Raw genomic sequence first — 21,926 nt, forward strand, 5'->3', positions numbered from 1 at the left:
TCCTTTGCCGCACCTTCATTACCCAATTACACTAATACACTCACCCCTGCTTGTAATGACTGTGTGGTCTGAATGATAGCCAGCCTTGTTGTGTCTTCTCTTACCTCACACTGACACACACACACACACACATTCATCTGTCTGTTTGCATCTGGGTGGATTTCCTCCCAGTGAATTACTGAGACCGTGTCTCAGCGCTCACCAGTGAGGGAGGAGAGAATGTGTGGGGCTGCAACACGACACTTTAATGATCTGGAGAGCATCCAAAAACTGTACGCCCCCTCACCTTTTCTTTTTTTCCCTCCTCTTGCGAAACTTTGTCTGTGATCGGCCCTGCAGAATAGGCTTGTTTGTGCCTCAGAACAGTAGGGAATTGGCTGAAAAACATCATCAAGCTGACAGCCAGAGGGTGTCTTCTGGGGGAGGTGGGGCCCACAGTGGGTGGACACCCACATGAGACATTCCTTGGAGATGGAGAGCTGTAAACAAACATCCCAAACCAAAAGAGTGTAAAGCAAGAAACCCAGTGTGAGACGTTTTTTATTTTGGATGACAGTGCAGGAATGAAAAGCTTCACAAAAACACTCCTTGCAGTTATTTTTCCATTGATTTTACATTTAAAGAGTGAGATAATAGTGACTTTTCCTCTTTCTCTGTTTGCTACGGAGCTCATGGAGGCCCTCAGGATCCCTGGGCCCCTCTGTGAGTTACTCTGTGTCCACACCGCAGGTAAAAACCTCCCAAATGTGGATTTTCCCCAGTAGAACTTCAATAGATTTTGAAGACAGTGTGAACACATCAAATGAAACTAAATATGAAGTCAAAAATTCTGATTTTATATATTTTATATTTTCATAATTGGTTCTAAAACTTCTACACAACTTTAAATAGTCAGGCTTCAGAATTTATGTAACTTGTATGTCACTCCAGGGCGAAATGTTCAGAAGAAACTGCCTGTGTGAATGCCTGATGTTGAAAAGCTGACTTTTGCTGGCTTTAAAAGTTGACAAGCACCAATAATTCATGAAAGACTAGGCACATTTTAAGGTTTGTTGAAAAGGTGACACTAAACTGAATTTGCTGGCTTTAATTTGCATTAAAAGCTAACTGGTCCAACCCTGATCTGTTTCAATGAAACTTCAGTTTGAAAAGTTACATCAGAATTTATGTAACTTTCATGTCACTCCAGGGTAAAGATTTAACATTAGTTACACTGATCCCTGGTTGAATGAATAGAAGATAGGGGCAATAGGCCTTTTGTCACTGACGACATTTTGAGATGTCCCAGTATTTTCCTACTGGTGTAGATGAGAGGAGCAATGGCTGAATTCCATTTAGCTGCTTCTATCTTAGTCAAAAGTGTACCGGTCATTAACATCTTGGATGTCAGGTCACTATTTTTTTTAAAGCGTGTAGGATTTAGGGGGATCTCTTGGCAGAAATGGAATATAACGTTCATAATTATATTTTGTGTATCATCACCGCAACATTTCTACAGTTGCTGTGGACAGACAAACCAAACACTGGCTCTGGGGAGTAGCTACTTTAGGGCGTGAGATGAGGGGTATGTCACTCTTTGAAATCTGCAACCACACCTCTAGATGCCACTAAATCCTACACACTGGACTTTGATGAAGGATCTTGCTCCGACTCATATGGGTTGTGACCAATAACCTAAAAGGCAACCATGTGTACTACAGTAAATGACAGAACAGAGATTTGTACAAAAACCACAAGTGCCAATAAGAATTTTATTTCAATTCAATCAATATTGTTAAAAAAAAAAAAAAGACAGCCATGACATAGCTTGGATATTTTCTATTTTCTTTGTACAACGTCACACTCATGTTGTAATGATATGACCTGTGAAAAACTTTCCTGCAAAACATCTGCAGAGAGAAAACAAGTAAGGCAAAGAGGAGATGGTTTATCTAGAATCAGAATCCAGCAGGCGATAAACGGCCCCATTTTCCTCAAAATTCAGATGAAATGTATGCAATTTACACTTGAAATTCTGAGCAATCAAAACAAATATTTACAATTCCTTTTTTTTTTTCTAAATCAAATTTGTTACGTAACAAAAATGTCTGAGAAACATGGCGAACAGGAGAAAACAAAAACAGGTTTTGCTTTATCCGCACTAAAGCACTTTGGAGCTACTGTATCATAACATACATTCACTACTTTAGAGGTCGATCTACGTACTGAAGAGAAAGTGAAATTTCGACCAGGTATTCTTTTACTGCTACTCTCCTCGGATGATTATGTCATAAATATCTTTAGTATCGCCTGACTGCACATTAGTGTCCTTCGTTCGAGTAAGCTATGGAGAAGGAAACGGTGAGAGTGTGGTTTCTTTCTTTTTCTTTGACTCATCCTATCCACAGTGAGATCAGAATCATGTGCCCCTTTTTGGTCCGCCACGTGTAATCCAAACTAGCGCTACAGTCAGCACGACCAAAGTGAAGACTTTCCTTCATGCTTCATGAGAAGAGAGAGTCTGCAAGCTTGTATGTGCTGCTCAGTGTCTAAATGAACACTTTATATGGCAATGCGGTGATAAACAAAAGGCCGGTCTACACATCTTTGAGCATCTGTAAGCTACATATGGTTGAATCTTTCTTTAGACCTCAGGTTTGATTTTTCCTGAGTTATTAATTCTGCAGCTGATACAGGAAATCCCCTACAATTCTACTGAGCTGAGCTACAAGACGTTTGCCTATTTGAGGCAATCAGAGCATGGATACCAGGTAGCTTTACCTGCAATTATTTTGATTTACTTTAAAACAACTTGACATTAAAATAAAGCATCTTTAAGTTGATATGTCGACCAGTCAGGTTTGGATTAGCTTCAGCTTCTACTTAAACCTGGCAAATACTTGAGCCGCTGAAACTTCAACACTGTTTACCTCTTAATAAGCCAAAAGACAGGAAAAAACTGCTTCTCAGTGTTCATTTATAGCAACACTACAAAGAGCTATTTCATCACTAAACAGACAACAGAAAATTAACAAGAGCTCGTGACCTTCCCTCTGCTCACAGAGAGAAGGTCAGCTTGAAGGTCACTTATCAGGGAGTGTTGTTTGACGAGGCTCCCAACATTGATAAGCACTGATACACATGTCTGGCTGCTTCTCCAACGCCTCGCCACCACACAACATTCATCAGCAAATGTAAAGCAAAAAGCAATTAATGATGAAAGGTGGAACAATGGTAACTTTGCTGCATCAACTAAAGAGGTCTTCATAAAAACCGGAGAACAGGAGGGGGGGGGATGATCGAGAAGGGTTCATGCATTGGCTCTAGATGAGGAGAGAAGGAAAAGAAGTCCAGAGTTTTTCTTTCTCGTGAATGAGCACATCAGTCCCAGTGCTAGGGTGGGTGGTGGTGGTGGGGGTGGGGTGGGGTTACAGTGTGAGGGATGGAGGACAGACAAGCTTATTTGACCAGCCTCTTGGCTACGTCTCCGTAGGCTATCTCGATCTCCTTGTCACTGGGGCAGGTGTTGGTGAACTCTTCGCGTGTGTAGGCGTTGTTCAGGTACTTCCAGATGGCAGTCATCTCTTTGGGGATGTCAAAGCCTCGGTACTTCTTGGCCACCACCTGGAGGAAGGCATCAGAAGTTAGAACTCTCACCAAACTGGGCTATGAAATCCTTAGAAACTCAGAGCACCCTCAGGCAGAATAGATGTATTGAGTCTGTGTGAAGCACTGTGATGCATTTTATATTGTCAATTATTTGCATTAGTTCAGAACTAATCTAATCTGAAGAATCATCTGTCAGGAAATACCCAATTAATTAACAAAATCATTTTTAAGTACTTAATCACTGAAATGCCTTAAAATTTCTTGTACTCATAATTAGTGGCCATTGCGAGAGACTTAACTTAAGACTAAAAGGAATACAAGACTAATATGTAATCACTATGAAGTTGGAAAACTCACTACAAACAAAATAAATTGACCATCACCAAGAATACTACCCTCCACCAGCCTCTTTATTGCTTTTTACATGATAATCAAAGTGATTCAATGATGTTCACAAATGCTCACCTTGACTATATGCAGCTTGGGCAGCAGGTTACAGTCAGCCAGGGTCATTTCATCACCATCCAGGAAGTTGCGGTTGGAGACCTTGATGTCCTCGATGCTGTTGTGGTCGATCTCATCGGGCAGAGGTGAGCGAAGATACTCATCCAGCTTCTGCAGTGTCTTCAGAAGCCCACGCTCCAGAGCTGCAAAGAGAAACAAGTTAATTATAATATTAAACAGTAACAACTGCTTTCATTTATGTTCTATTATTTCTTCAGTATGAGCAAATAGGCCACTAAATAGTGTTAAATTGTCACAGTTTTTCCTGATGCCACCTACTACAGCTGCTAGTACACTGATATGCTTATCAACCACATGGGGGCAGCATTTCATCAAGAGACAAGCACTTGTACATTATAACTACAGGAAACTACAATCTAACGCAAACCATTGGAATAGCAGTGTGATACAATGAGATGCTTTTGAGGCGCTCATTACGCACCACACATTTCAATGTACTGCAGTTGGTTGCACAGGTGTTATTCTTTGTCCTCACCCCATATCCATCCATCTACAGATTATTCATTAATAATTAATTCCATTGTTAGAAAATATGACATGAATGCTCGATTCAGTTTTCCCACAGCAGACTTGACTTGAGCACTTATCATTGAACCATGAGATTGAGCCTCAAAATCTGTTGACACAGCTTTGGCTTTCACATCTAGCTCACCATGGTTCAATATTTTCCCACAGTGGAGAACAGCCAACTAAAACATGACACAAAATTTGAGTATTTTCTGAATACCAGAAACATCTATCTAGGGAAACAATTCCACACATTGTTTCACACAAGATTCAACAGGGTCTACGAGACAATATACGCCACATTTTTCATATTTTTCCAATAATATTATCTGTTTTAGTTTGTGATATGACCTCTCTTACAGCAGGGACCAGGGTGCACGTATCAGGAACAGGAAGGATGAGATTGTGAGCACTGGTTAATTCTACAGAGAGCTGCTCTGTGGTTTCCAGAGACCTCCATCAGGTGAGACAGGGGACGTCAGGGCAGGAGGAGGCTGCAGAACAAAAGCGCTGTGTTCCTGACTGAACCAGGAATCCACCAATAAGGGCAGCGGCTACTAATGTCGCCTAGCGATCAGAGAACCTTCTATACACAATTGGAAGGTTTCTGGATTCCTGTGCTAAACCAGTATGCCCACCCTAGTGCGTGTTTGTGTTTGTCAAAACGGACACAGGTAACTTACCCTCATTTGCATCTGGTTTTGAGTTCTTAATGAATGCAGAAAACTTGGCGAAGATGTCCATACCAGCTGTGTTGGACTCTGGGTGTCTGGCACCGAGCTTGATGTACCTGCACACAGGAAAACATAAAAAAATAAACACACACATGAATGTATGAAGAGGTTAAAAGGATCATTTATGAGCTCCAATTAAAAAAAAATGAATTTAACCTATTAACAAATATTGCTAATGATGCGCCTGAACATGGTAACTGTAGTTTACTATGAGTCCTACATACACCACCATAATCTTTTTTTTTTTAACGTTTCCAGCAGGAACAATGGTCTATGGGTCGAGGCCACAGACTGGCTGGGAAAGTCAGAAAGAACTGAGAAATTAACTGAGATTATTGTGATCATCTCTATTTAATTCATAGCATTTAAAATCGAAGAGGGTGCTCAAGCAACTGCAGTGCAAAATACTCACTTTGGTGGGCAGAGGATATCCTCAAGGAACTCCTCAATCTTGTTGACGTCAGTTTTGACCTCGCCGTTAAAGGTGATGAAGGGCGGGTGTGTGCCTGGGGCCAGGTTCTGGAGGTCTGCGGGCTTCCTGGAAGACAAGTGGAGCGACTTTAGTGGATTGAAACAAACAAACCATGCAACCTATAAACATGTTGATTCATAATTGGCCTTTTGTTTCCTGGTTAATCACATGAATACAAATAGTGGGTGTATATTCACTTTATAAAGTTCAAGCAATTGAGAGCCCGCTGCACTTTAAACCACTTTTTTTATTTTACAGCCATCTCACTCTGGTCCTTCCATAACTACAGCTCCTCGCTGTGTTTGTCTCCATGAACGATGTTTGTGTCCCTTTCTCACTGCGGCCTTCAAACCAGCACATTTTGTACCAGATGTCTCTGGCAGGGAGATGACACTGACACACATAAACAAAAATGAGCATGTGTTGAATGAGCAGTGTGGACACAACTGACTCATGAAATCCACAGACGCTTTAATCCCTTCAGTTGAGCAACAGCAAAACACACAGCAGTGTCTCCACAAATGTTGGAACCTAATAGACAGATGTGAGCCAGCAGATGGTGCGAATCCACTTTAATCTAATGTTACAAACAACTGCATCCACCCACAGACTCTTTAATGGTCCGGGATTTTGGTATGAGCACAACAGCAGCTCCAGTTTTAGGAAAGGCCATCTAAGGGCACAACAAACAGGAAATTACTTCAATCCCATAGCATACAAAGAGGAAGTTGCACCCTCACCCAATGATATCACTGAGGAATGGCCAACAAACTGTCTTGGAGGATCTCAGGCTTTCATCACAGAATTATAAACATGACAGCCTTGACCCAAGAGAAGACATAAACTCAAGGACTTATGGCAGCGACATGTGACATTCAAGTCCTTCCACAGGCATATTTAAATACTACAATAAAAACAGCCATAAACATGGCAAACACACACCTTCTTTTGCAATACATTGTTGTTTTATGTTTACTCTAGATTACAGACACTATATAGCATGAACCAAGAATCACATGTTCCTCTACAAAGAAATAAAAAATTAAGCCGCGAGTAGTAACACCAGCTGAACAAAGGGTTGTTTGAGAAGAGAGGGGTAAACAGGCACTGCTAAGTAGGCGGACATCCTCCATTGGCTTTTACAGGATATCAGCCAGCTCTGTTTTATGTTACACCTCCTCTGCCAGGGAAAATACATGCAAATATAGCCAAACTTGACTAGTCAAATGGGCACTGCTCTCCTCTTTTTCGCTGTATAAATAGGCCCAGTATTTAAATGGGATGTCTTTTTTCTGTGTGTGTAGCCATTTTTTTCCCCACTGTTATCTCATCTCATTTTAGTTCACTATTCAACCATTTTCCATTTGTCTCACCTAAATTAGCATCTGCGTCATGTGACTGCCTCCTATTGGCTGTTGCAAATGTATACTTAGGTGTGGCCACACCTCTGATGTTGGAGCCCTGATGAAGACATAGTGGTGGAAACATCCTCCTTTTTTTAATGATTTGCCTTTAAATGCTTGTCCACTATAATAAAGGCTTTTTAATATTTCCTTTCCTCCTTGTTTGACACTTTTTCTTTAAATTTGAAGAGCCTGGATAGCCGGGCTCAAGACTTATAATAAGAGGATAATAGAAAATGTGTTTATGACAAAAAGAACGATGTATAACTATGGCTTAGCAAATGACAAAGACAACCAAGTGCTGTGTGTCCTTCGCACCGTGTCATGCTGTTACCATAGTTATCTCTCTCTCTCTCTCTCTCTCTCTCTCTCTCTCTGTAGCGCTGTGTCAGCGTTAGTTATGGTCAATGGCCAGCTACAAAGTTCAAGACCCAAGAAAAATATGACGCTTAATAAGTTGTTTTTGATTTTTCAACAGTTTACATTCATTCTGGGACAGTTAACGTGCTGAAAAAAGGAGCCCTGTTGGATTGTCTTCTTGTTTTTGAAAGCACAGTATTTATTTTATTTTATTTAATCTCTGTGGTGTTTTTGGTCTCCGTGTCTCAGAGGAGGAGACGCCTGTCAGAAATCCAGAATCTCTGAGTCAAACACACGTGACAAAGAGAGACCATATAAACCAGACATCCATTTGACTATGCCTGGAAAATAATCTGGCACTTGTCTATCCTGCCTTTATCATGTGGAAAAACCATTTAGGGAGCATTTAGATGAATCATACACACAGAAAATATAGTGGGTTTGGTAAAGAGCTCCTGGTACTGGAATCCACATGTGAAAGCACGTTTGCTTGCAGCTGGGAGGAAAAATTTAAATTGCAGTCAAAATTGCAGGGGATAACTGTTTTCTGATCCCTGTGGTGAAAAAAACAACATGCTGCCCATCAAAATCTAGGCAGGAAGTAAGCGGAGTGAAGAACCCTGAATAGCCTCTCCAGAGTCTGTATGTTTATTTTTCTCAAATTTCCTCCAGCCTGGGATAGGGTCATGGGAAAACCAAATAAGCAGTGGGGAAGCAGCGAGCGTGTTAGAGGTGGGGCTGGATCAAAGCGGTATGCAGTCACCCAAAAAAAGCTGTAGGACACTCCCAAAGGAAGAAAAAGAGGAATATCCTGGTTTAACAGCCAATGAAAGGAGAACAAGGAAGAAGAGGAAAAAGAGCAGAGGAGGATGGGTAAGGGGTGTGGGACTCACCTCTTGAGGTCCACCGTGGTGACGTTGAAGACAACTCCTTTGAGCCACAGGATCATGAAGAGCCTCTGGGAGAAGGGGCAGTTCCCGATGCTCTCTCCATCACTCCCCGCCTTGAATTAACAAGACACATAGCAAGTTAGAATAGGAGTAGATTAACTATCAGCGATATATTGCAGGTACCATTCCTGAAGAATAGATACACAAACAATGCCAACCTGTTTCTATCCTATGAAGACCACTGAAGATGGAGTGGAAATGTCTGGGAATGAATGACTGCAAGATCTTAAAAACATCTGGAACAGGTTTCTGGTGGCACTGATAGCACTTAGCTTATAGCTGAACACAAAATGGAAAAAAAAGGTCCCTGCAATCTTGATAGAGATCACATCTCTGTTGCACAACCTTTATGGCCAAGAGCATTTTATTGCACTCACCCAGAGAGGGCCCATTTCAGACAATGACTCTTTCATACACATTACAGGCTGCCCTCAAATAGCCTTAAGTAGGAGAGCCAACCCCCTTGTCTTAAATGCTTCAGCACACTTCCTCTCCATTAATCTGCAGAACTACTGTCCAAGAGTAAGAGGAAACTTCTGGAGTGATTAAGACCGGGACGGCCTCCTGTTTCCTCTTTTGCTAGACTGCACAAACACAAGAGGTGAGCTGCGACGGCGGGAATGGGATCAATAGAAGCAGCGCGTGTCCTCTAAATTAATGAGGAATGCTCATCATTTAGCACCAGACCGAAAACAGGGCTGAATGTTGACAAGAGAAATCAAGCATTAAAAACACAATATGTAGGTTTTATTTGAGGCTGACAGAAGCGATCACTCGATGGCGGATGAGAAAAAAGTAACAATAGCAGTGTTTCTGTCAGTAAACAGAAAGGGAGGGTGTTGTAAACTGTCAGAGATATCTCCTGTCTTCACAGCAGCCATCCTGCTCTTTGTCATGTGCTCTCCTTTCGTTTCTCTCAATCTCTAAATGATCCTTCCCTTCAGCTCACCACAGCCATGTATGGAGTGAGGAGCCTGTAGCAGAGGACAAATATGGTTTGGGTTCTACATGAGAGGGCAAATTGAGCATCTCATTTGATTAACTGAGCTTTGCGCAATCTCTTAATGAAATCTGCAATGCTGGCGCACACGAATGTCTGCTTCAAGAGAACCAATTACATTCCTAGTTAGGTCAAATAATGGCCAAAATTCTGAAGCATCACTGTGAAACAGAAAGTGTTCTTATTTGCTCCTTTTCAATCATAGTGCATCGCCCAAAATCTGCTTCTTAAATACACCAGTGACTAATTGCAACCTTTATCATGGACTGGAGCTTTATAGCTGTGGATACAATGTTGAGGTATGCCACTCTCCAGGCGAGGTAGGCCAAATAAGAATGCACCGTATTCATCTATTCACAAGGACAAGCATGGAGGTCATTCAAGTACCTGCGCTCTGGAATGCACCTCTTCATTCATCCAGTGAATTACTGTAGCAGAGCCTCTGTGGAACGGCTAAATATCGTTTCGTCAGTCACCGCCCAGTCACTGCAATTCTCACCTCGACATCTGTCCTGCAGGATGTGATATGCAAAGTGTGGCTGTATTTTCATACAAATTAATTTTGGTATTTTTAACCTCAGGTCTTATATTTACATGTTTTGATGAATAATGATTCATTCTTACCAATTGTCTGACAACATTACGGAAACAATTTCTGTAACCAGAACCCAACCCCTCTTTTTTTCAAGGAGAAGTCTCAATCTGAAATCTCATTGGAAAGAGGAGTTTGGAGTTTACCTAGAGGAAAACTGCCTGCAAGAACTATTTTCTAATGTCATGGCTGAGTATTAAACTGATTTTGACAATCTAGATGAGGCAAAACATCTTTGCAGCCATTGAAGCTGTGTCGTGGGTACTAGCTGAGGTGAACTAGTGGACCCATCCAAAAACTTTTGGCAAGTCTGAATAATTTACACACCAAAACATAGGGCCCAGGTTTAAGTTGTGGACTGATTTGCAAAGGGTGCTGCATAAAAACACGTTTCAAATCAGTTTTTAACTCTTACACAAATGGATGTTTAGTATCAGAGAGACAGGTTCTGCACTGTCTTCAATAGTGGACTTTGTTCTCAAGTGTCCAGACAGGCCAGCAGCTCCTGGCTAGTGTGGGGCTGGCTGCTGTTGTCCTCTGTGTAACGCCCAGTGGGATGGCTCTGTTTGATCTGCCTGCTGGCATCCATTGTACTGCTGCTGTACCTCCTCCCCTCCCTCTGAATTCAATATCTGAAAAGCTTGGATTAGATCACTGCCTTTGTTCGGCAAATGAAAGTCCCTTTTTCACCTTACGTGATTCCATTTCTAAAATAAAGCTTCGGCCATGAAATGTTGGGGGTATTGTGGTTCATGGCCATTAATAGACTGGACTAGCATTAGATGTTTCTTAGGGGGATCAGAAATGACATCAATGGGATGATCACTCCATTTTCCCCACAGCGCTACACCTACGGAGACCCATTCAACTCTGGATCAAGGGTGGCAATGCAGCGCAGCAACGTTCCCATGGCAATGGCCAGACACATGACATGAAAAGCAGAGCACGCAGTGTTGAGGGGATGACTGCTTCACAGGTAAACCATGAAGAAAGTTTTCTCTCTGTGGGGACAAAAATGCAAACCACACAATGCACTGTCATTTTAAATCTAAAAGATGCTTACTGTACTTCAACATAATGAGCTGCTATTAAGCTGAGCTCATCTTCAAGTTCTGTGTCTCAAGTGGCCAGGAAGAAGGCCACAGCAGCTGAGAATGACATTTCACGCTTTTCTCTCTCTCTCTCAGTCTGTTCCCGCAGCCATGACGGTGCTCATACCCTCTGGAGTCTGCAGTAGAGCAGCTCTCTAGCGAAAACAGACAGCTAGAGGAGGAGATATTACAGGAAATAGGTAAGGAATAAGAGATCATGAGTAGTGCTAACAGATATTAAGGAGAACGGGAGTAATAAATGCTTTCTATGGGAGGAAGGTGAGACTGCAAGCTTTGGAGGCTGTGTGCACATTGCTCTTTTCTTCCTCCTCTTCTCCTTCCTTTATCCCTCTCCCCTTATCCTGGGCCCCTCTGTGGAGTCAGACAGGGGGCGGGGGGATGGGCATTTGGGGAGGAGGGAGAAACTATTCCAGAAATGTCCTGTTACTACCGCCGAGGAGGGTTTAGTTTAAGTGATGATGCTGGTCGGAGCAGCATTTCAGCTGCTTGTGACATATAAACTGCTTCGCTGTTAAAGAACTGCTGCCCTACATTTCAGTGAGTGGTGGTCTTCAGCATTAATTGTGCTGAATAACATTTCAAAGTAGCACCCTAGAGAGTGAGCTCAGTGGATTGATGAGAATTAGAAATTAAAATGAAATGTTATATGAAGGCAATTGGCCAAAACAAGTTTGTAGAGGTTTCGGTTTGTCCTCCTCCACCCTACTAACGCTTTCCAGAGTGCTACTATTATAGTGCAACATTCAGAAAAGGGCTTCTGGAGAACCTTCTATACAGCAACAACACAAAGCACTTTTTGTTTGTAGAGTCTAAGGTACGTCACCAGTTAGCAAGGGGGGGAAAAACACCCCAATAAAAAAAACACACAAGCGAGGAAAGAAATGATTTGCAAATGGAGGCCTTATAAGGCATTTTCCAAGAAGTAAACGAGCGTTCACAGGAACACTTCACAGTGCCCTGTGTTTAGCCGGCCATTTCGCCTCCCGTGTCAAAAATGACTCACATCTTGCAGACGGTTACACCATCTTTCACTGAGATTCGAACAGAGATTTCCCCTGATGTGGATAACAACGTCTGGGCGACAGAAGCCACAACAGCTGACGACTGCCAACAGACTCTCAAGCTTTATTTAGGCTCAATGGATGGACCGTGAGTCAACAGATGCCTGTTTATTTAATGCCAAAAGCACACAGCTGCCCAGCGGAGAGTGTGAGTCATGCTCAAGTCGGATGTTATCTAGGAGTCGGTGTCCAGGACAGCGTGGCCCCACAGCAGGACAATGAGACCTCAGTCAGCATGGGGGCCAGTATCTTTACGCTTTTTCTTCAATAACACACACAGTGAGATCATACCTCTTTATCACTTTCCCTCAGACAATGCTCATATAGCCACTGATGTAATGGACCAACTAAACACATTTCAGCAAAAATGAGGACAATGTTAGGCCTCAACTGATTACCTCGAGCACTTCAAGGTATATGGACTTAACAGGTACAAAAGGTTTCTTCTTCAGTACCACCCTGTTACATTTTACGAGCAGGCTCATAAAACGCAAGAGCTGTTCAACTCAATCTACCTCTTAAGCACTCCCAATTTATCAGTTATTTAGTGATATATCGACTACATTTTAGAGCTCTCATCGTTACTTGAGACACAGCTTTCCTTTTTTTTAGATGGGTGATGTGAGATCACAGTTACAGTAGTCAGCATTCAAGGACAATGGATCCTGTTCAGACTGGGCACAGTCCTCCCAGTCTCTGCTCACAGCCTAATTTTAGTAACACGGAGGCCTGAGCGTTCCCCTCCCAGATTTCATATTCTAAATTGGGTGGGCTGCTCAGCAAGTTCAAGGCACACTTTGACCGAATAAGGAACTGCACTGTAACAAGCGCAGCAGCTTTCCTCCTCCTGCTCCAACACACAGCAGGAATGTCCGTTTGAGAGAGTGGGCAGCCATGGTAACATCACAGCAGCAACGCCTCGCCCTGTTTGCTGGACAAGTATGCAGCAGGGTGGTGGGTTAGGACTGTGACTCGACTGAGCAGCTGAATCCAAAGCTGGCCGTCTTCTTCAATTTGCTGAACTGAACCAGGTTGAATGATTAAGTTAGGTTAATGAGCCATATAATCTCCGTCATATGTCCTATTCCAAAGGCAAGGCAAACTGCTGACCAGCAGCCCTACACCTGGAATGACTTGATGCCTTGCTCAAGGTCATGTCAGCAGCTACTTGCCAAGGAAGAAGAACCAGGTCATCAGCATGAATTACAGATTTCCTGGACAAAACACTGATGGCCACAATATTTTTAGATTCATGCTGCCGCTATATCTTCAGTCGTTACAAGCCAAACAAGACAAGTATTCAGAATTTCAGACTTCAGGAAAAAGCAACCAGACTATGACGGTGAGCTGAGCTGTCTAAATAGGGCAGAGTATAATGCTGAAACAAACAGTCAATTAGATCATTCAAAAAATAAACTGTTAACTATTCTGATAGTAATTTGTTTTAATTCATTCTTCAAAAGAAACACCATCCATCCCTCTCAAATGGTTTTTAACTCTTTTGGCCTCTGAAATACATTTTTAGTAAGATAATATGAGAAGGGTCGAAAGTAGAGAGTTCTTTATTTAAAAAAGGTTCACAAGCCAGTTGTGGTTTGGGAAAAAACTGCTTTACGCTGCTTTATAGCAGGTAGGTGTTGGTAGTAAATTAAATATCTCTGAACTTTTGTTGGGACAGAACAAGCAATCTGATAACATTGTCTCGGCCATTTTGTGATATTTTATAGACCAAGCAATATATTGATTAATTGAGAAAATAATCAGCAGAATTAAAGATTTTTTTAAAAAAGATTGTCCTCCTGGCCTTTTGGCTATCGTTTCGATAGGATGGCAAAGAATGACAGTAAATAGGGTTAGAGAGAGGGGACAACAACATGCAGCAGGTTGGACTCCAGGTCATTGTGTTGAGGGCATAACCTTTGTAGATGGGGCACGTTCCACCCCCTAATTCATAGATCTTAATAGCTAGGTACTGGTTATCAGTACCAATACATGACAAACTTTTTTTCTTTCAATATCTTACTCTGAGGAATACAACCATGTGTTCAAAAAGGACCCTTATTTTTTATTTCACAAAGTAAGTCAAACTTCTCAAATATTCACTGTCTAAAGACAAGCAGCTTTTCAAGAACTTTGCCTAAACAAAACTAAAAGTCTAAAATTATGATTTAAATTAGGAACCATATGATCAAACAATAACCAAAGAAGAGTAAGGATTCGACTATGCATCTGATGCCACCTTTCAATACTCAACAGTTTTCAGTACTCTGTGGGAAGGTTTCGGCCATCACCAAGCAGTACTAAATTTCAGTCTCATTGTCTGAATGACTCAGCTTGACTGGGTGGGTAATGAGTGCTGAATCCCTCACTCAGAGATGTGAGTGTACAGAGGAGTCCGAGTTTGCCATAACATGGAAATGCCATCACATCCTTGGTGTGGCTCTGACTCAGGCTTACATCACTCAGTGGAAACCTCAACACTTCCAGTCAGACACATGCCTACTGTTCTGGAGCACATCAGCGCTGTCTAAGAACCAATGGCTTATGTGGAAAGTTGGAACTGAAGTCTAAAAGAGACTGACTGCATAACCAAATCAGTATTATTATAACTTCTGTATACACATAGATGCCAGTTCAGGTTTCTAGAATCACACGATGGTGTTTGGTGATGAGTAATACAGATCCAAAATGACGGAAAAACAAACAGACAGCCATGTGGGAGATCAGCATGAACCAGCAATCGCCCTCGCCCTTACTGTTGTTTCAAGTGTCTTGCACAAACAGTGTGCTGCATACTGAAGACTGCAGCGGCTCCAACGCTCCACCCACTTACACATTCAGAGACCCCAGGCTGATGACTAGGGCAGACTCATGCATTACACACAAAAACCCATGCCTCTGTCATCCTGCCTGTTTTTCCCCACATTTGCATAGGAAAAACTGGCCTCCGCTCCGCCTATCTGAAACTTCCTCAAAATGTAATTTCGCTGTACACAAATGAAATTTTCACTTTCAACCAAAATTAACCTTGTCGCAATTCTTTCAGAACAAATGTCTAGACAGCTGTGTGAACCACCCTTTGGCACCAACACAATGCCAGCATGAACCTACCACTCGTGCCAGATTTGCATGGCAATATATGCCTGCGCCGTGGCCACTCAAACACTGGCCTCGTCTGTAATTCTGAGCAGACAGTGTGTCGCTCTCTGGCCACTCGCTGCTTGCATCCACTCTGACCTGCAATTGAGTTGCCTCTCGGTACACGCTGCCTGGCTTTTCACATTATAAAAACCAAACATGCGAAACACTTGAGGAACAGCTCATGCACTAGCCTTTAAGTTTGCATGAGTGTAAACTGAACATTTAAACATCACATTACTATAAGTCATAATATTAAGTGGCATATCAAACCAGTATTAATAGAAACCAAATTTTACTTGACATTTCTGCTGTAGTTTAGTCACAATGTTATTAAAGTAGCCACTATGATGCAGTTCAATTATTTATTATCCAAGTGTCAATACTCAAAGACACATTTCAGCCAAACGCATATATAATAAATACATTTTAGCCCTGACTGAGAAGCTGTGATTGGGATATTAACATTACCAAGCAGAGCTGCAACGATTTGTGGATCAAAACAATTTTATTCACCAATTATTTTGATAATCAGTCGTTTCATCAATTTTAAACAAAAAGGTCAAACATTTGCTGCTTCCTGTTTCTTAAATGCAAGGATTTCCTTCTTTTCTTTGTCATTTATAATAGTAAATAAAGAGTCTTTGACTGGTTCGATTGTTGGTTGGACAAAAGAAGCAGTTTGAAGACGTCACTTTGGGCTCTGGGAAACTGTGATGAGCATTTTTTTCACAATTTGTTGACATTTTATAGACTTAACGATTAATCGACTAATTAAAAAAGTGTAAGTCGCAGCTAAGTGGAGTTGGTCTCTCAGTGCTTCAAGTTGAAGACTGCCTAGATGGACATTTGGGACACTCAAGGTTCACTGTACACCTTGATGGCAGAGATGGTAAGATAGTTTGAGGAGTCAAAAAAGATGCCCCCCGTCATCCTATCCTCCATGTTCAGTTACTACACTTTGGGTTACACACACTTTGGCTCTGCTATGAAGAACACAGCACATGAAACACAAGCAGACTGGATCATGTTAAGACTGATTGAGTTACACGTGTAGCGAGCAGGGGAGATTCTCCTCATTTAAGAGGTCACACACCTCTTCTGACAGTGAAGATGATACAACAGTGGCTTGTTTTCCCTCTGTATCCTGATCTGGAGGAATATAATTCCTGCACTAATCTGTACAGCCCCCTTGGTTAAGAAGTAAAACACACCAGCCCATGAAGTAACGGGACTCTCCGATGGAATTAAACCTTCACTCAAGTCTCATTTCCATTCATGTTTTTCTAGGGTGGTCTTACTTCCTGTTCTTGAGCTCATAGGAGAAATGCTTCATTAGCCACCGACTTCCTGGACAGGCAGTACATATAAGGCAAGCGCTTCCTCCTTCTAAAAGGCTGCACAAAGCTTTTCCTCAGGATACATCGGCACAGTATGATTATATACAGCAAATATTTATTCAGACACAACCAATAACAGGCCTATATTCAACTGACAGGAACATGACTTCTGCACATTCAGTCTCATAAAATGTAAAGATTGGTCAGAAAGCCCCTCTTTAAACTAGTGTAATAACACATTGCAAGATCGATTTGGCCAGTGTCCAGAGTCAGTGAACCAGACCGTAACAGTGGTAGAAGCAGTGACAGGGCCAGGTGCTGCAATAGCAAAATATCAGAAACAACAGCACAGCACTCTACAAGAGAAACAAGCCATTAATTATTGTTCCCTAACTCATGATGCTGACTGCAGCATTGCTACATGCTTGGGAAACATTAACTGGGCTATTGATTTTCCTATAAAAAACAGTACTCAGTTACCTGGAATATTGCCCAAGGGGGAGAGGAAGAGTTCATTTTAAAAGGGTAAGTCTGATATTTTTAAACGTGGGATCTACAGTATTTGGCGTTTAAACTAAAATGACTAACAAATACAAAATGTTTGGTTCCCGTTTTAAAAGGTATATTTGAACTTGAACTTAAAACACCAAAGTCACACAATAACACAAAGTAGTCAATTGTGCCAATGTAGTACAGCGACTCCAGGGTACTGCAAAGTAAATTGCACTTTTTGTCAATGGAGTCTGTTGGCTTTGAAGAAAGCAATGTAACAGCTGTTTCTGGCTAAACAAAAATTATCATACTCTAACAAAAAGTAGTATCTCTGTAGGAATCCTTTTACATAATGTTCACAGACACAGGAATTACAAACGAACATGCCGGTAGCAAAAACAAGCACTTTTAATATATACTTTGACAGGTGCAATTGCACCAATGATTTTGTTGCAGTCCTTGCAGCCCATGTTGCAGCTGCCAACTGAGGTGATCTATTGGACCAATTAACTTCTGTACTCAATAGTCATTTTCACACCGAAATGTGTAAAAAATGGGGGCAAGATTTTAAAATATAGTAATTGCCCTTTAAGCTGAAAAGCAACCTGCCACCAATAGGCAAATTGTGCCTGAAATTCCAGCAAGATAAAGTCTTGGTATTATTACCACTATTCATACAGTGGTTTAAAAAAGTGGCCTTGTATGTAATTTCATGCAACAGCACTGACTGGAGCACAGGAACTGCTGAAAAAGGTCATTGTGTCTCCATAAAAGAGCACATCACAAGGCACAAGTCTGATTGTCACATGTGCAACTGATAGCACAATATGACAAGAGCAGCTCTTCCCAAGGCTCTTTAAATAAAACAGTGTCAGACCTACTACGTGTTTATGGTGTGACACTTAACATATTTCCCCCTGTCCATGGAAGACAGACTTTGATCTGAGTGTGCATTGTGATATGTGCTGCTGAGCATTCATTCCTTCTATAAAGTGGTCCGACAATGTAGACCCTGAACGTCCCTACAGAAGTGTGGCTTTGTTGGGTCCTCCCCCTTAACACAAGCATCTCCACAGACGGTTCCCATGGGATTGTGCTGGAGGACACAAACAAACACAGACAGGCTCTTATGCCATCCAGACTTAAAAGCACTTCTCCACCATGTTTTCTGGCTCCGCAGTCGCTGTCTGCTGGCAAGAAAGTGGAAATCTGGAGGCAGCAGAAGGCTTTGCAACCAGTAGTGCGACCTTGGCACACTTGCAGCCATGAGACGCATACACAAGTAGAGATAAAGCCTGTCTGTTTCACTTGACTCATCTGTATTCTGCTTCCTCTCATATAGTCGGGTCATACACTGGTGGAGGATGAGTCACTGGCATGCTTTTATTGATTCAGATCTGGGAAAAACTGAATGAAAACATATCCAAACCAGTAATGATTTAATGATGAATGTACACTGACAACAGGGAATCTCCTTCACCTTCCTGGAGAAGTAACACAAGACAATCATCTAAGTGACGTCAGAAAGGCTTTCAAGAAAATCACTGATTCAATCAGGTAGTGCTGTAATTTTACGTTATAATGTGCAGCTGCACTCATCCTTTTTGGCTTTATGTCAGAGTAATACATTTCCCAACTATCACAGCACAATTAATGCCAGGTTTAGGGTTTCACATTGCCACTTTAAATATGTGACATGTGGAAGGGCCAAGTCAAACAGACATGGGCAGATGCTGGGAAGTCACCTTCTACAGCAATCAAGCGCCGTCTACTTCTCATGTGTGCTAAACAATATCTAAATCGCTGTACTGTGATGAGGTCAAGGGTTGATCCAAAGTCATTATAACGCGCTCATTTGTAACTGAGAGCAATATAAACTGACAAACTTCACCTCCGGGGCACATTAAAGGTGAGCATAATGTAAATTGTTCCCATAGCAAAGAGACAACTGTTGCTGTAAACACTGTAGAAGGAAAAGTTGAAAGATCGTAGAATCTCTAAACTGGGACATCCACTGGTGTTGTTTCTGCTTAGTCTATACAGACTCAGTGGCAAGTCTTGTTCTAGTAGCGTAATTAGTTTCTCTTTGATATGTGGCAGTTCCCTGACAGATCAGACACTGCTGTGTGTGGAGAGCACACACAGTTTGTTATCAGCTGTTCCCAGAGGCCTGGCTCAACACAGTGTGCCTATGGCAACCTGCATGCCTGCCATTGTCTCCCATGACTGTGTTTAACGCAGCACGGCAAGAACAACGGCATTAATAATATATGTGGACATGTCAGACACTGGCACATAATGCTGAGCTGTGAAAGAGGCAATAGAGACTCGCACACAAGTGAAAACACACAGTGGAAGAAACTCCTTTTCAAGGTCCGACGAGGGAGGGGTTGAGAGGGAAGAGCATGCCACATGTGTAAACCTTCCAGGCCTGGGGATGATGTAACCTCTCCTGTAGGCTGTGAGAGGTAGTTAGGAGAAATGGTGCTGGCCAGTTCGTTTTCCATCCATTCTGCCTCGTCACTAAGGGGCCCTCTGTTCAGCCTCATCTACAGAAGGCTTCTCTTAAAGAGGGCAACAGGAACAATACAAACAGGACAGAGGTTTGGGGGATTTTGACTGAATCTGGAAAACTAGAAGACTTATTCACAGCTACTGCAACTTACGAGTACAACTTTTACAGGCCAGAGCCAATGGTATTGCAAATGCATTATTTGATTAGATTTTAATGAAGTAGATTTGCATGTAATCCTCTCTTAAAGTAATGACTCTCGCGTGTAGCATTTACAGTTTTGGTTTTTTTCCAGGGCTGAAAGCAATCACCATCGCCATTACTTTTTAGGCATTTGCTGTTGACAGCCCACAGCACCATGACCCACAGTCTATCCCAGTCTATTCAGGATGACTCCCTCCCAGTCCCCCCTGTCCCAGCCCCACACTCCCCCTTTTTCTTTCCTTTGCCATTTTCCCGCCCTGCAAAGCGGCAGGCTGAAGAAAGAAAAACAGCCATTCACAACCCATTGACCATCACCATCCTCACCGCTGAAGCAGAGACAATGATGCATGGTTACAGTATTAGGGAAGGTAGTTGTGCAGTAGAGCTGGTAGAGAATAGACCATCAATTAAGCTCCCAAATCTATCACAATACACAGATGAACTGTGTTTCCAGAAAGCAATAATGGCAGCTAAACAACATTAAATAACAACCAGTGCTAAGACACCATTAATGACAGATGCCTGCAACATACAGCAGCAGTAGCCCACAATTCATATGAATAAAAAACTTGGAAAACAAAATAGCATCACCAAACTATTTCAGTGATCTTTGATTGCAGACTTCAGTGATGACGAGGTGACCCACACACCAAACTTCACAATAAAATAGCTGCTTTTAGTCTATTCCAGTACTCATTAACGACTGGACAGAAATAATGTACACACTTGCAATACAATCCATTACTTTGTGTCGCTATATAATGTATCTGTCAGCCATGCAGATGCAGCACGTCAGCAAATGCTACAGTGTTGAATCGACTGCAGGGGACCACAACTACCGAGCTATTGTTAACGAATTAGCGCCCTGCTCTCCAGCATGGCAGGCTCGGCCGGGGGAGGAAGCCGTGTCCGCCCTGCTGGTGACACCACAGGCTCCACATGGCCACGGTGGCACGTTGGGTTGTGGATGGAAAACCTAAAAATTAAACTTAGTCGGACTACAACCCTTCTCCTCGCGGTTTTATCAAATGTAGAAACCCCTCGTGAGTGAAAGGCAAAGCAAAAAAAAACAAAACACCTAACGTTCATTTGTAGAAAGACAATAGCAAACACTGCATCCGTGAAGCCCTCATCATCACAATACACTGGTGTGGGTGAAGCTAAGTGTGAGGTTCACAAAATGAAAAACTTCTCCCATGCGGCTCGTGCTGCGGGCTTACCTTCACGAACAGCTCGATAACGGGCTCGTTATCCGCCTTTACTCCGTTCTGCGGTACCGACAGCGACATTGTGGCTACTACTATTTAACTTTTGCTATCAAATGGGAGTTTTTCTCCTGCTACCACGCCCGACTTAGCTCGGTCCTCTTCTCCACTACTCTTTTTTTTCCCGCACTGGAGCCCAGTAGGCGCTTTGTCACCCCGAGGAGGACCCGGTGCTGGTCACTGAAGTCTCTGTAGCAAAGCGGACAGGAGGCAGCGGTGTCTGCCAGATACAGTTGTTCAAACGGTGCTAGTGTGTAACGCTAAGCTATTACAACATTGTTAGACCGTGAGGCTCTTCCTCCTGGGTATGTAGTGATGATGAGGACGGGTGGGAAGAGGCAACGGGATTATTTAAAGCCGTGATGTCATCTGAAGCGCAAACATACAAAAAAATGTGGGAGGGTTTTGGGAGGGGAGTCTTCTCGTTGGGAGGAGGAGGAGGAGGAGGGGGGTGAGGATGCCTCAGAGCCGCTCATGGCTACAGAGAAATAATGCGTGAACATATGCAGGAGACAGATATATACTGCTTATCAACAAATTAATACATGTTGAATTCTCAAGAAGTATTTTATTTTTAAAGGAGCACTATGTAATGTTGGATAAGAAATTCAAACTCATCATTTTATTATATTAATGCGGTAATAATACAAACTCATTATTTATTTTTTCCA

The 21,926-nt window shown here is 42.3% G+C and overlaps 1 protein-coding gene across 1 annotated transcript; it reads right to left on the reverse strand.

Annotated features, from left to right (window-relative positions):
- Window positions 1–1,731: 1,731 nt before the first annotated feature.
- clic4 (chloride intracellular channel 4) lies at window positions 1,732–21,603 on the reverse strand. Its single transcript, XM_084382061.1, has 6 exons — window positions 21,211–21,603; window positions 8,483–8,592; window positions 5,767–5,892; window positions 5,304–5,410; window positions 4,054–4,235; window positions 1,732–3,603 (listed from the first exon to the last, which is right to left on the reverse strand). The coding sequence occupies exons 1-6, from the start codon at window positions 21,277–21,279 to the stop codon at window positions 3,439–3,441; spliced, it is 759 nt and encodes a 252-aa protein (XP_084238187.1). The 5' UTR covers window positions 21,280–21,603; the 3' UTR covers window positions 1,732–3,438.
- Window positions 21,604–21,926: the final 323 nt, after the last annotated feature.

The sequence above is a fragment of the Pagrus pagrus genome (assembly GCF_965226575.1).
Source record: "Pagrus pagrus genome assembly, chromosome: 18".
Lineage (NCBI taxonomy): Eukaryota > Metazoa > Chordata > Actinopteri > Spariformes > Sparidae > Pagrus > Pagrus pagrus.

Bases quoted from the DNA above. Each gene is read 5' to 3' on its own strand.
- clic4 (XM_084382061.1), bottom strand. From the start codon at position 21,279: ATGTCGCTGTCGGTACCGCAGAACGGAGTAAAGGCGGATAACGAGCCC. The intron at 5,411-5,766 runs GTGAGTATTTTG...TCCTGTGTGCAG, and splicing joins GATATCCTCTGCCCACCAAA to GTACATCAAGCTCGGTGCCA. The intron at 4,236-5,303 runs GTAAGTTACCTG...TTCTCTTTGCAG, and splicing joins AAAACCAGATGCAAATGAGG to CTCTGGAGCGTGGGCTTCTG.